Genomic DNA, 13097 nt, shown 5'->3' with positions numbered 1-13097 from the left:
TCTGAGAAGGAAGGAAGGAAGGAAGGAAGGAAGGAAGGAAGGAAGGAAGGAAGGAAGGAAGGAAAAGAAAAGAAGAAAGAAGGAAAGAGAAGGGAGGGAGGGAGGGAAAAGGACAGCAATAAAAAGGAATTTTCTAAAAACCTACATTTAACAATGATGAGAGACTGCTTTCTCTCTAAAACTGAGAACAAGGAAGGATGTTTCAAACTTACCACTCTTATTCAATATCAGGTCCTAGTAAGTGCAGTAAGACAAGAAAAACAAGTAAAAGCTGAAAAGACTGTAAAGGAAGAAATAACACTATCTCTTCATGGACATCATGAATGTCTACAAAGAAAATAACAAGGAATCCACACAGAAAAAAATGCTATAATTAGTGAGTTTATGGAGGTCACAGAATACAAGATCAATATACAAAAATCAATAGTGTTTCTATCTACTAGCGATAAATTAGAAACCAACATTTTAAAAACAGTACCATTTATAACAACTCCAAAATAAACTAAATATTTAGATACCAATCTAACAAAATACGTGCAGTATCTGTATGTTAAAGAATGAAAAATAATGACATAAGAAATCAAAGAGGACATACACAAATGGGAGAGATATACTCAATACTGTTAAGAAGTCATTTCTCTACGAAGTGATCTATAAATTAAATATAATCTCAATCAAAATCTCAGCAAGATTTTTTATAACTTCTATGGTTTTCAAACTTCTATGAAAAGGAAAAAAAAATAAAAACTAGAATAACCAAAACAACAACGAAAAAGAACAGAGCAGACTCACACTACCTGATTTTAAGACTTACTACAAAGCTTACAAAGCTACGTAATTAAGATGGTGTGATATTGGCATAAAGACAGACAAATAGATCAATGGAACCAAATAGAGAGAGAGTCCATTAAAAGACCTAACTAAAAGACTTACGTCAAATGATTTTTGACAAAGGGGCAAAGGCAACTCAGTGACAAAATCATGTTATCAACAAAGTAAGCAGGAACAAATGAACAAAGTAAGCAGGAACAAATGAACAAAGTAAGCAGGAACAAATATGCAGAAAAAAAGAACTTCAATCTGTACCTTATGCCTTATACCTCAAACCTAAATGTAAAACATAAAACAATAAAACACTTAGGAAAAAAAGAGAAAATCTTTGTGACATTACATAAGACTACAAATTCTTAAATACAAAACCAAAAGCAGGACCAATAAAAGAAAAAAAACTGACATATCAAACTTCGGCAGAATTAAAGCTTTTGCTCTACAAAAGACACTGTTAAGAAACCGAAAAGAAAGCTATAGACTAGGAGCAAACATCTGCAAATCACATATCTGACAAAGGACTTATACCTAGATTATATAAAGAACACACACACACACACACACACACACACAGAACTCACAAAACTCAATTAAAAAAACAAACACCCTACACACATTGTAACAACCAAAAAAAAAACCATGCATTTCCATATGCTAGTATTTATACCTGTAATTGTCCTTTATATTATCATAATGAGACTTTTACCTGTCATAATGTGCAAATATAGGCCAAAGACTTGGACACGTCACCAAAGAAGATATATGAATGGCAAGTAAGTACACAAAAAGATCAACATAACTTTAATTAGAGAACTGCAAATCAAACACAAGCTACCACTAGAAGCCTAATAGAATGACTTTCATGAAAACAACTGTCAATAACAAGTTCTAACAAGGATTTGGATCTACTGGAACTCAAAATGCTGGTGAAATGCAAAATAATACCAATCCTTTACAAATTCTTTCAGAAAATAGAAAAGGAGGTGGGGGGCACTTTCCAACTCATTTAATAAGGCCAATATTACCCTGATACCACCAAAGACATCACAAGAAAACTATAGGCCAACATTCCTCACGAATATAGATGAAAAAACATTTAACAAATCATTAGGAAATCAAATACAGCAACACATAAAAAGGATTAGACACCATGACCAAGTGAGATTTAACCCACGTATAAAAAGTTAGTTGAAAATCTGAAAATCAATTATTTAATACAACATACTAACAGAAAAAAGGGAAAAATCCATATGATCATCTAACCTCCATCAAGTGACTAAAGGTAACTAAAGAGCTTTGTGACATTACTTTATATTTTTCCCAAAGTGTTCATTTTGTTCACTATTTGTTACAGAACAAATACTGACTACCTATTGCAAGCAAGTCACTCTGCTAGGCACTAATAGAGACATACAAAAACAAATAATTATGTGATTCGGTAAAATCATAGTAAGTCTTATACATAAGCACACAGTTAAAAAAATAACCCACTCTGTCCAAGGCCTCAAGGGGGCGGAAAAAAAGACCATCTCATTCCTATTCTTAAGTTATAGAGGCATATTTTAAATTGCAAGTTAAAATTAAATCACATTGTGGTAGTAAATTTATATGGAAATGATTTTATAGGAATATTGTATATACACTCAGTTTTGCCTGACTCTTCCTCTCTAGAGAATATGATCACCTTAAAAACTCTTTAGGTATATTAATCTATGCCATACATTACTAAAAAATAGCTTTGGTGTAACACATTCTATACCTTATGGGGAGCAAGAATCCTCTGCCTGAATTTTTCAACTGTTTCTTGACCCAGAGAAGACCAAGCACTGACAAATGCTTCTGCTTTGTCTTGTCTAAGATGAACGTTCTCTAACTGCTGCTGCAAAGCTGCTGGCTTCACGTTGTGATATACTGCCTATTGAAGAGAAAAAAAATTTACATATATCTCTAATATTCAGAGTTCTAATATTCTTGATCTATAAACAAACAAAATTATTTTTAAATGATTTAAATCACGAGAATATTTTATATTTCTATTGCAGAAATGTTTTATTATTTTACAAATAATACACCATTCCAAGGTCTGAAAGATTTAGAATTAAACGGCCTAAATTATTCAGGCTAAACTTTTTCAGTTTTGCCTGTGGTTTAAGTAACCCTAAATCCACCTAACAGAAAAATTTCTTGGCTTTAGCTATGTTAATGGTACCTAATTAAAATTTCATTTTCTTATTTCATTTAATTATTTCAAAGAAGTATACAACAGTTTTGTTTCCCAACTAACAAAATTTTTCCAAGAAGCATTTTTCCAAAACTACTTTCCTTCTACCATCTTCCTAAGTAATATATAATTAAAAGTCATAAAATTTTTAACAGTGCTATCTATTTCTTACATTATTCTGGAACAACCTTCTCATAAACCCCATACTGCTCTGTCCTATCTCATTCCCCTTTTCTTCCGCTGAAAGTCCACTGAGGCTACTCATCTTTATGACCTGTAATTTGTGTAAGGCCATATGCACCAGATGCCTAGCAGCTTGTCATTTTAACAGTATTGTTCACTAGAACGCTCGTGAAACTAAAATATTATTTAAAATTTTATTTTACAAGTATTCTACTTAACTAACCAACAGGAATTTAGCAGGCATCTGTTTTAAGCCCAGCAATATGCAATGTTTATAGAAGATGCACACACACACAAAAAAGATGCTGGCTGCTAGTGAAGAAGACATAACTGACAAACCATGAAATAACGAAAGATTAACAATGTGCTCTACCATGATGAGTCAAGGATAAAAGGAATCCAAACAAGGGGAAGACTGCAAGTATAAGGGGTCACAGCTGCAATGGCAGAAGATGTGACTTACCGGGAACTTATTCAATGAACTGAATTTAGATGAAAAGAGGGATGTGGAAAGGCAGCTCAGTAGGAAGAAATAGTATGACACAAGGTCATTTGACAACTACTTCCCTTCTAAATGTTTTATCATCTTAGTCAAATAAATCCCCCAAAATTAGTTAATAAAATTTTTAAATAAAGTTTTCATCTTTCCAAATTATTATACCAAGTAACAATGAATTAAAATTGTTTGTAACTGTCTCAAGTCAATAAAGTCTTGATTCATGTCATCAAATACCTTACTCACGTTACTCAGCATTAAGATTGTTTGGTAGAAAGCAAAACTGGGGGAGGGGGAATCATACATTCAAATATTTTTTTTTTACTACATTGAAATTTTTGATTAAAATATGTTCACAGCTTCCATTATACTTTTTAAAAAACACAAAATGTTATAGAGGTTACACCACTACAAACATGCAGTAAACAAACCATGGTTGAAAAATTTGGGGCAATAAAAATACCTGTTCTAAAATGAATGATATTGTTTCAAGAACTAGATGAAGATCTTGTTTCTCTAGAGAAAATGCAGCTTGAAGTTTTTCTTCCTCTTCTTCACTGAAACTATTCTCAGCCTACAACACATAAAACAATCTATTAGCACACATTCGGATATTCAAAACTCAGATACTTGACAGAATATTCATTTATATATGGAATGAGAACTTGAAAGAAAAAGTGAATCAATGGTGAAAGAAGCTGATTTGTTTGTAAATTTCCATATCTCAAAATCACAGTACAGTTCAATAACTAGAACTTATCAAATGAGGTTCATTTTTAAAAAACAGTATTTTAAGTTCTATGATTTATAGGAGGTGGAAAATAACAGTAAATATCGTAACAAATGGACATTTAGGAAAAAAACTTGAAGGTTAAACCTCAAAATGTTAACAATAATTAATAGTAATTTCTATCCTCACTCATTCAAAAATATTGACTGAGTATCTATTTTGTGTTACATAGATAGTTAATGTCCTCAGGTATACTGTGGTTAAAAAGACACAAAAACAAATAATTATTCAAATAATATCCATTTTGATGAGTTCTGCAAAAGTATCAGATATTATAGGAGTATATGTAAATCAAGAAATTGTCTTTTTTATAATTTCAATATTTTCCAAAACTTAAACATTACACAATTACTTTTATAAGCAATATATGATAGAAAGGAGATAGCCCCTGAGTATAACCTCTGGGTAGTCTCCCTTCTTTCATTTCCAAAATAATCTTCTTGATCTAAAGATACTGATTTATCAGGTATGAAAAATGTATACAGAAAAATGTAAGACAGCTTTTAAATAAAATACTTTATGCACACATACTAAAAACAACATTCTCTGCTGCTGCCTCTCCCCAACAACAATATGAAAGAAGTTTCAGAAGTCCCATGAGTCCCTGCCTTGACAGGTTAGGATGATGTACAACTACATAGTTATTCAACTGAAGCCGCATTAGAACTCAAACTGGCACATTTTTAGTTTTTTGGAGGCTAGTCACGAGAACTCCCAGAGAGCTTTCTTTTTTATGTCTGAGAAAAGCATGAACCCATTTGGCCAAAATGCCAATTACTTACCTGAAGAGTGATGTTTTGACTTGAAAATTCCAGATTTCCTATGATTACCATATATTTTCTTGATATAATGAGCTACAGTACCAGATTTTATCAATATAAGAAATATAACAGCATTACTTATGCATAATTACTGCACCATATATTGCATTTAATTCAATGGTTATTTACAATTTAACTTGCAAGTTGGTCAATCTGATTCCTTTTAATATACACCAAAATATGCTGTTTTTTAAAAAAAATTTTTTTTAAATGAGCATGTAGAAAAATAAACTTCGGTGTCCCCAAATATGAACAAGAAAGTGAGATTTAAAAGAGAGAGAGAGAGAGAGCAACAAAAGGAATATTCTCAAGATCTTCAAGGACAATATATTAATAAAGTGGTTGGGGGTGAAGGGAGACAAGCAGATATTTATATCCCTCCATCCACCAGGACATCAGGCATGCACACTTAAAATAAAGAGGAGTTTAAAATGAGTGAGCAGAACAGCATATGGAGAATACAGCTATAAAACAAAATTTCAAACACATATTCAATACATCTTGCTACAAAAATGACTGTAGGTAGATAAATATTAAATGTAAGTTCCTCTATTTGCTTTTGAACAGCAGTAGTTTAACTTCTTTCTATCTACCAACAGCAACCCACACACACCTGGGAATTAAAGAGAAGGTAAAAGAGATATAGTCTTTCTTATCCTCTCAATGGGAGAAAATTAAGGCCCATGTTTATAAAGTTCTACAGAGTAAGGATCCAAGAAACTTAAATTTTAAAATGGAAATTGGTATGGTAATTTTTTCTATATTAAAAGAACTTATGCTACAAACATATATATACAGGCAGAAAGGAAGAATAACACTTAGAAAGAATAAGGTAGTACTAATATGGATTGATGTGGAAAGATCATTGATAAAAGTGAGTGAAAAGGTACATAGGGCAAATATACAGTATGATACCACTTATAAAAACACATAGACAAATGACACATTTCTATGTGTATACATATGTGTGTGTACATCTGTATTTATTAATACATGGAAAAAGATCTGGAAAGATAAAAACTGAATCAATAACAAGTCTACCTCTAGAAAGGTGTGATGGTTTTATTCTGCAAATTCTTTAACACTCCTCCCTTCAAAACATGGAGCCTATTTTCCTTTCCTTTGAATGTGAGCCAAACCTAGTGACTTACTTCCAACAAGTAGAACGCAGTGAAAAAGAAGCTATGCGACATCCAAGGCTCAGTCATAAATAAGACAGCAACTTCTTTGCTAGGATCATTTTCTCTGGAAGAAGCCAACCTCCATGTCCAGAGGAAAGGCCTGTGTGGCAAAGAACTAAGGCCTCCCACCAACTGCTGCCCCCAGCTGGCCATACTGGAAGGAAATGCTCCAGCCCCAGTCAAACCTTTAGGTGACAGCAGCCCCACCAACAGCTGATAGCAACCTCATGTGAAACCCCAGGCCAGAATCACCCAGCCAAGCCATTCTTGACCTAGAAGAACTGTGAGAGATGTTTATTGTCGTTTTAAGCTGCTAAATTTGGGGGTAATTTGTAATTCAGCAATAGATAACTAATACAGGAGAGAATTAAGATGTAGGGGGACAAGAGTTAACCAAGGGGGCATTTCAGTTTGTCCACACTGTTTAAATTTTTTAAAACAAAAACTTATTCATAAGTTATTTGTGAACTTTATAATGTTATTAAAATGCTTAATTAAGCGCTCTAAGTAGTTTGACCTTAAGGGCACCAAAAAGGCAAATTAAAAATTCATTCTTCCAACTTTTTTTTTTTAAAGAAGTCATTTTCTTAACATGCATGATAAGAGAACAAATCTCAGTTCCACATATGGTTAGAATCAGGTCATATCTCTCAGAAAATTATAGAGGTCTTCTACTCTAAGACAATAGTATATTATCTAAATAATTATGAAGATAATTAAGTTTTTAAAACTTAGAGACAGAGAGGATTATGGTCCAGAGTCCAAGCTCTGATTCACATACAGTCATACACACACACAAATACCACAAGAACACACGCTACTAGTACTCTGCATACATCATAACTTAAAGTGTGTATGTAGATACATAATTCTCACACAATAAACAAATTTTAAAGGAGCCTCCCATTTTATATTAAATACAAAATAAATGCATCTTTGGAGATAAGCTACCTTTTTCTTTTTTGTGCATATGTGGGACAATTCTTCTTTGTGCAGAACTGCCCTGCACATGTAAGACATTTAAAGTCTCAAAGCATTACATGCCTATAGCACCCTCTACTCACTGTAACAACCAACAAAAAATCCTTAGGTATTTCTATATGCTGGAGTTTGTATCTATGATTGTCCTTTATGTTACTATAATGAAACTTTTCTGTCATAATGGGAAAATATAGTGGTACATATAAATGAATATATCAAATAAATGAACTTTTAAACTTTTAAAAGAAATATTTCTAAAATGTATGGTATCCATTCTAGAATTTTTTAAATGAAGTATATTGGATTAAACTAATTTCTTGCGATGACTCAGGTCATAATTACAAGCACCAAAGTTCTGGGCTGAAATATCTTAAAGAACTCCTAAGATATATTGATGATTTCTTACTTCAGGAAAAAAAACAAAAACAAAAAAACAAAAAAACCTCAGATGTCTGTGCTTTTATATTTCTTCTGTATGAGTTTCATAATTCTTCCATTTCATTCCATGATCAGGAGTCAATTCTTGAAACTGCCTGAGTGCCTCATCATAGCAGCACCTTCGTCCCCCACTTTGCTGTTTCTAGTCTGCCATGGCCAGGAACACAGATAGCTGATCTCTCAGAACTAGACCTACAGCATGGTTATATTAATAGCTTTTGTGTGCAGGCCTAAAAGTCTCTCCTATGTAGCAAAGTATATGAGTTGTTTTAATTGCATGAGCTGTGGTGGTTATTTTTGATACTTGGAAGCTGCAAATGTTTATTTCTAAGTTCCCAGCTATGGTAGTTAATCTGATTTGCCTCAGTATTTCCCAATGTAGACTCTATTAGCATGTTGGATGGGACAATTGTTGGTGCAAGACCGTCCTGCACTGTGCAAGACGTTTTTAAAGTTCCTGGGCATTAAATGCCAGTAGCACCTTCCACACATTGTAGCAACCTCCAAAATTGACATGTATTTCTATATGCTAGAACAGACCAGGAAGATGGTTAATTCAAAGAGGGCTCCCAGACCCATGCTTAGGCATGCCCATATTTTATACTAAGCTTAGTTTCTCCACGTTTATTCCTACTAGGGATTCCAAGGAATCAGTTTGGACAAAAATAGATATCCTCTGCCTATAAGCAAATTAAACTTGGTAAAATCAAAGTGCCAAGCTGATAACATTTAGAATAGCAACCAAATTCCTAAACCTCTTCACCAATCCACCTGCATCAAGTTTCACTGTTCCGATGGCTCTGCTTGTCTCGAGGCAAAGGCCAACTTGACAGACCAAGGGTACATAAAAGAAAGCTGGTAGATCCTGAAGGTCACTGCAAACTTTATTTGATAAGAGCTTTTATCACAATAGGAGCACCTCTGGAAGAACACTCCCTGAAATTGTTCAGGAAAAGAAAATTGTACCTTTCCATACTTTCTTTCATAGCAAGCAAATATTCACATATGTATGTTTCTGTCTTCAGCTCCTTCAGCTCTCAACAACCACTTCTTATCCCTACTGCCTGCCCTACCTCATAGCATTCAAGCATCTCTGTGGAATGCTTTAGCCACTCAGGTACTCTAAAATAGATATTAACTTATTCTCAACTCCAGAGATGACTAAAAGGGTCAAAGACAAACCACACATCACATTTCTCTACAAATGTTCCAGAGTCCTTCAGCATGAAGAATAAAAGATGTATGAGTTTTTTGTCCCATATTGTTTTATATGTTCAGAAGGCAGCCACCAACCAGCTCAGGAAATCAAAGCAGAACATCTGTATAAATTGCCTGTATCATTTAGTTTTAAAATGATTTATATACTATTTTGTACTCTTTTCTGAGGTATACTGTAATGGGTTAAAAGAATGGATTCTGGAACCAGACTGCCTTATGAGCTAACTGTGCGACCTTGGACAAATTACTTAACTAGTCTCTATTTCAGGTTTTTTCAGGAATAAAATAAGGATGATGGTAGTACCTACTTCCTAAAGCTGCTGTAAGGATTGGATGAGTTGATAATACAAAGCCATTAGAATGATAGTAGTCACAGAGGGAGCAATGTAACCGTATATAGCAAACAACATAAATGTAGCTGGTATTGTTATTGTTACTGTTACTGTTCTTCCTGTTTCCACCTACATCACATATTTCTTACAGGCAGGAATTTAGAAGACCTATTTTTTGTGTGTGTTTCCTATGGCAAAGAAAAGAATTAACTCCAAGAATTGTTATTGAGTGCTAATTGTGTAAGAATAAATATATTAGGTACAGGAAATATAATGATAAGACATGATATTCAAGGTATTCAAGGTCAGAGAAAGACCTTGTAATCATGACGCAAATATTTACGATGAGGTACTAAAGTGAAGTGAGAATGCACTAAGTTTTAGAAGCACAGAAGGGAGAACAATGAACTACTGAGAGAGAGATTTAAAGTCCTTGAAAGATGAATACTAGTTTATTCAGTAAAGGAAAAAAGTTCATGGTATGTTCTGGTAAAAGAGCACAGTCCAGCATTACTGGAGGACTTGCAAAGTGGCAAGAATATAGGTTGTAGCCATATTGTAATGTTATTATAATATAATGTGAAGGATTTTGAACTTTTCCCCATGGGGCAATGGAAAGTCACTGATGGCTTTGATATGACCAGTTCTTTGTTGTTGTTGTTTTTAGAAAAAAAATATTTAGAAAGATAAATGAAACAGAATTATGAAGAAGCAACAGGAAGGGAGAAGAGGCCTCAAGATACTATTTTGAAGGTAATTATTGTAGTCCAAAGGAGAGATAATAAGAATCTGAACTAGGACTATGAGGAGACCCTGGATTTGGGAGACACCTCAGAGGGCAAAAGGGCTTTAAAGGGGCTGTCTCCTGACCAGGAAAAAAGAAAGGAAAGAGTCTCAGTTCTTTTTTAATGGTGATGCCTGGCACCAAGCAGAGCAATTAGTGGGTGCTCCATAAACATGCGTTGGATGAAATTAAATTTTTATAACCTGATGGAAAAGTTAACTTAGATTGGTGACCAGGCAGTGAATCACTAAACATTAATACATCCAAAATAACCACACCGTTGAAATAAAAGTGAAAGATAAAATGACAGATTAAATACTAATTGATAGCAAGACCACGGAATTATTTTTAAGAGGAAGAATGAACTCATAAAATCAAAATTTTTCCAAAGCATGTTCCACAGAACCTTAGTCCCAAAATATATACCATGATAAAACAGTTCCAAGGTCAAACACATTTAGAAAATTTTGCACACCACATTCACCTTTAAATATTTACTATAAACAGTACCATATAATATACTCTGAAAAGTTCCCCAATAAAAAAAAAAAATTAACTTCAATGAAGACAGAGTTTCCCAAACTTTTCACCATGGGACATTATCAAATTTTCTAGAGACTCAGTATTCTCAGAGACACATTGGAGCACAATATACTTTGCAAAAAAAGTTTTTAAAGTAGAAAATGAGTTTCAGTGGAATCACAATTAAGTATAAGCTATAGAAATGCAAACGTACAAACCTTCAGGTGAAGTTTTTGAAGAATCCGGGTGAGCAATCGTGGAAATCTTCCTATATCTATTGCATTTATCAGCGACACTGCTTTTTTCATGCTAAATTATTAAAACAAAGTTTTAAAGTGAGTTTTCAAGTGGAACTGTACTTGTTCTAAGTATAGTTGTCTACAACTGCAGTTGTCTATAATTTCATTTCGACACCTCTGATTGCTACAAGGAACTCTTAGTGAAATAAAACATGATTGCCAACGAAGAAAGCTAGGCATTTCCAGAAAGATGGCCCTGAAAAGCACATCTGTTGAAAAGGTTCATTTGGCAAATTTTCTCTTTCTTTGGGCAAGGCAAACTACTAGGGTAAGCGTACACTCTGTGAGGAATGGCATTAATTTAGCAGGAGGTGTTAAAGTAACCACTTAATCCAAAATGGAACTCGGAAAAGGGGGAGGAGGGAAATGGCTTTTCATCAAAAACATAAAGAATGTTGAATGGCAGATAATAGAATTTTAAAAAAATACTACATATAAAATGATTTGGGGTCACTAAGTACACAGTTGTTTAAAACCCTGCTTCAATTTTAATAATCAACTTTATATGATAAGAACGATTCTACTGAATCATATTTTTTATGTTTTACTGATGTGATGTGTGTTATCCAGCATACGGGTGTGAGGAAAGGAACTAGCTGTCAGAACTCAAGGAATCCAGGAAAAAGGAAAAACTAAAATGACAACTCGCTTCTTTAAGATTCCCACCCAATCCAGGCACGAAAAAGTTATTTTCCAACTTCCATTATTCGCCTATATACTTCAGCCCTTTTCTCACATCCACACACCACGTGCACTACTACTTAATTATTTTTAATTAAATAGAGTCGTTTTTACTTAAATAATTTTATTTTAAAAGGGAACTTTATATTACCACCATGGACAGCGGACCTTATCTACCATAGGTGGAAATTGACTAAAAATAAATAGAATGAAAACAAAAACAATGTTACCAGATTCTAACTACATAATGTTACCAACCCAAAATTCCTGGCCTGAGGTCTAGTCTACCTTGATTGAAAAGGGATACTGACACGTGTTAAGTATTATATTAAAGACGGTGCAGCACCAATGGGAGTCTCTCTCATAATCAAGTCTGAAAGAATTGAAAACGGAAACGGAACACCCTTCCACTTGATTCGGCACTACTCCAAGCAGGCCTGGGTGCTTCTGACACTACACTCTGGGAACAGGGACAGAGACCACACACTGTCGAACCGACCTCAGCTGCCAGGCGCACTGTGACCCCACGCAGGTGAAGCACCGTGGAGGTGGAGGCGCCCACAGTCCCGTGCACCCCAGCGGGGTCCGCACTGCGACTCCGGGAGCCCCGCGCCCACTCTGCCGAGCCGGGCCCCGCGTCAGCGCCAAGGCGACAGACACGGGGCATCCTTGCGCCGGCCCCGACCCCGACAACGCGCGAGCAGCCACCGCCAGTGCCCGACCCGGCGGCTACCTGGGGCTCTCGCGCAGGATCAGTGTCGCGGACGCCGCCATCCTCGAAGCTCCCTCGCCCGGCCGCAACCTGTCAGCTGCTCCGAGCTCAACCAATGGCGGCTGCGGCGGACGGAAAGCCGGAAGGGCCCAGCCGCGCAACCGCCTCCGGGCTTCCCGGCTCTTGCAGCCCTGGAGGTGCGAGGGGCGTTGGCGTTGTCCACACTGGCTCTCTAACTTGTTCAGAGTTAAGGCTGTACGCATATTAATTCATTTATATTTATATACTTACTTAACTATACCTGGATATGGATGTGTATGCTTTTATGTGTTACGTATGTAGTATGTGTGTACAAATATACATTTAGGCGTAAGTACATATGCATGTTATAACATGCATATGTACTTTATATATATATATATATATATAACATGCATATATATATATATATATAGATATATAGATATAGATAGATTATAGATAGATAGATAGATAGATAGATAGATAGATATAAAATCTGAAAAGTTAGAGCAATCTCGGCCATGTCTGGCCTTCGCTGCAGAGGGTTAGACGGTAAAACACTCTTCCCTGAACAAGCCCAGGGAGCCGT

At 35.1% G+C, this 13097-nt stretch overlaps 1 protein-coding gene across 7 annotated transcripts in view; it reads right to left on the bottom strand.

The window, feature by feature from the left end:
* The window catches only part of COMMD10 (COMM domain containing 10), a 150325-nt gene extending 137667 nt beyond the window's left edge, over nucleotides 1-12658 (bottom strand). For 5 of the 7 annotated variants that reach the window (XM_039848500.1, XM_039848497.1, XM_039848501.1 and 2 more), the window contains exons 1-4: nucleotides 12509-12657; nucleotides 11014-11104; nucleotides 4192-4302; nucleotides 2588-2743 (exon numbers count right to left, since the gene is read on the bottom strand). In XM_039848500.1, coding sequence (XP_039704434.1) covers nucleotides 2588-2743; nucleotides 4192-4302; nucleotides 11014-11104; nucleotides 12509-12549 — 399 coding nt within the window. In that variant the 5' untranslated portion in view covers nucleotides 12550-12657. Of the gene's footprint in view, nucleotides 1-2587; nucleotides 2744-4191; nucleotides 4303-11013; nucleotides 11105-12274; nucleotides 12421-12508 lie in introns of those variants that run through there. The other 2 variants (XM_039848502.1, XM_039848499.1) reach the window with 2 other exon arrangements.
* Between the last annotated feature and the right edge of the window lie 439 nt (nucleotides 12659-13097).

Source organism: Pteropus medius, unplaced genomic scaffold, assembly GCF_902729225.1.
Source record: "Pteropus medius unplaced genomic scaffold, Ma_sr-lr_union100, whole genome shotgun sequence".
Lineage (NCBI taxonomy): Eukaryota > Metazoa > Chordata > Mammalia > Chiroptera > Pteropodidae > Pteropus > Pteropus medius.
The sequence above is the reverse complement of the archived record's forward strand: the minus strand, read 5'-3'. Positions and strand labels throughout refer to the sequence as shown.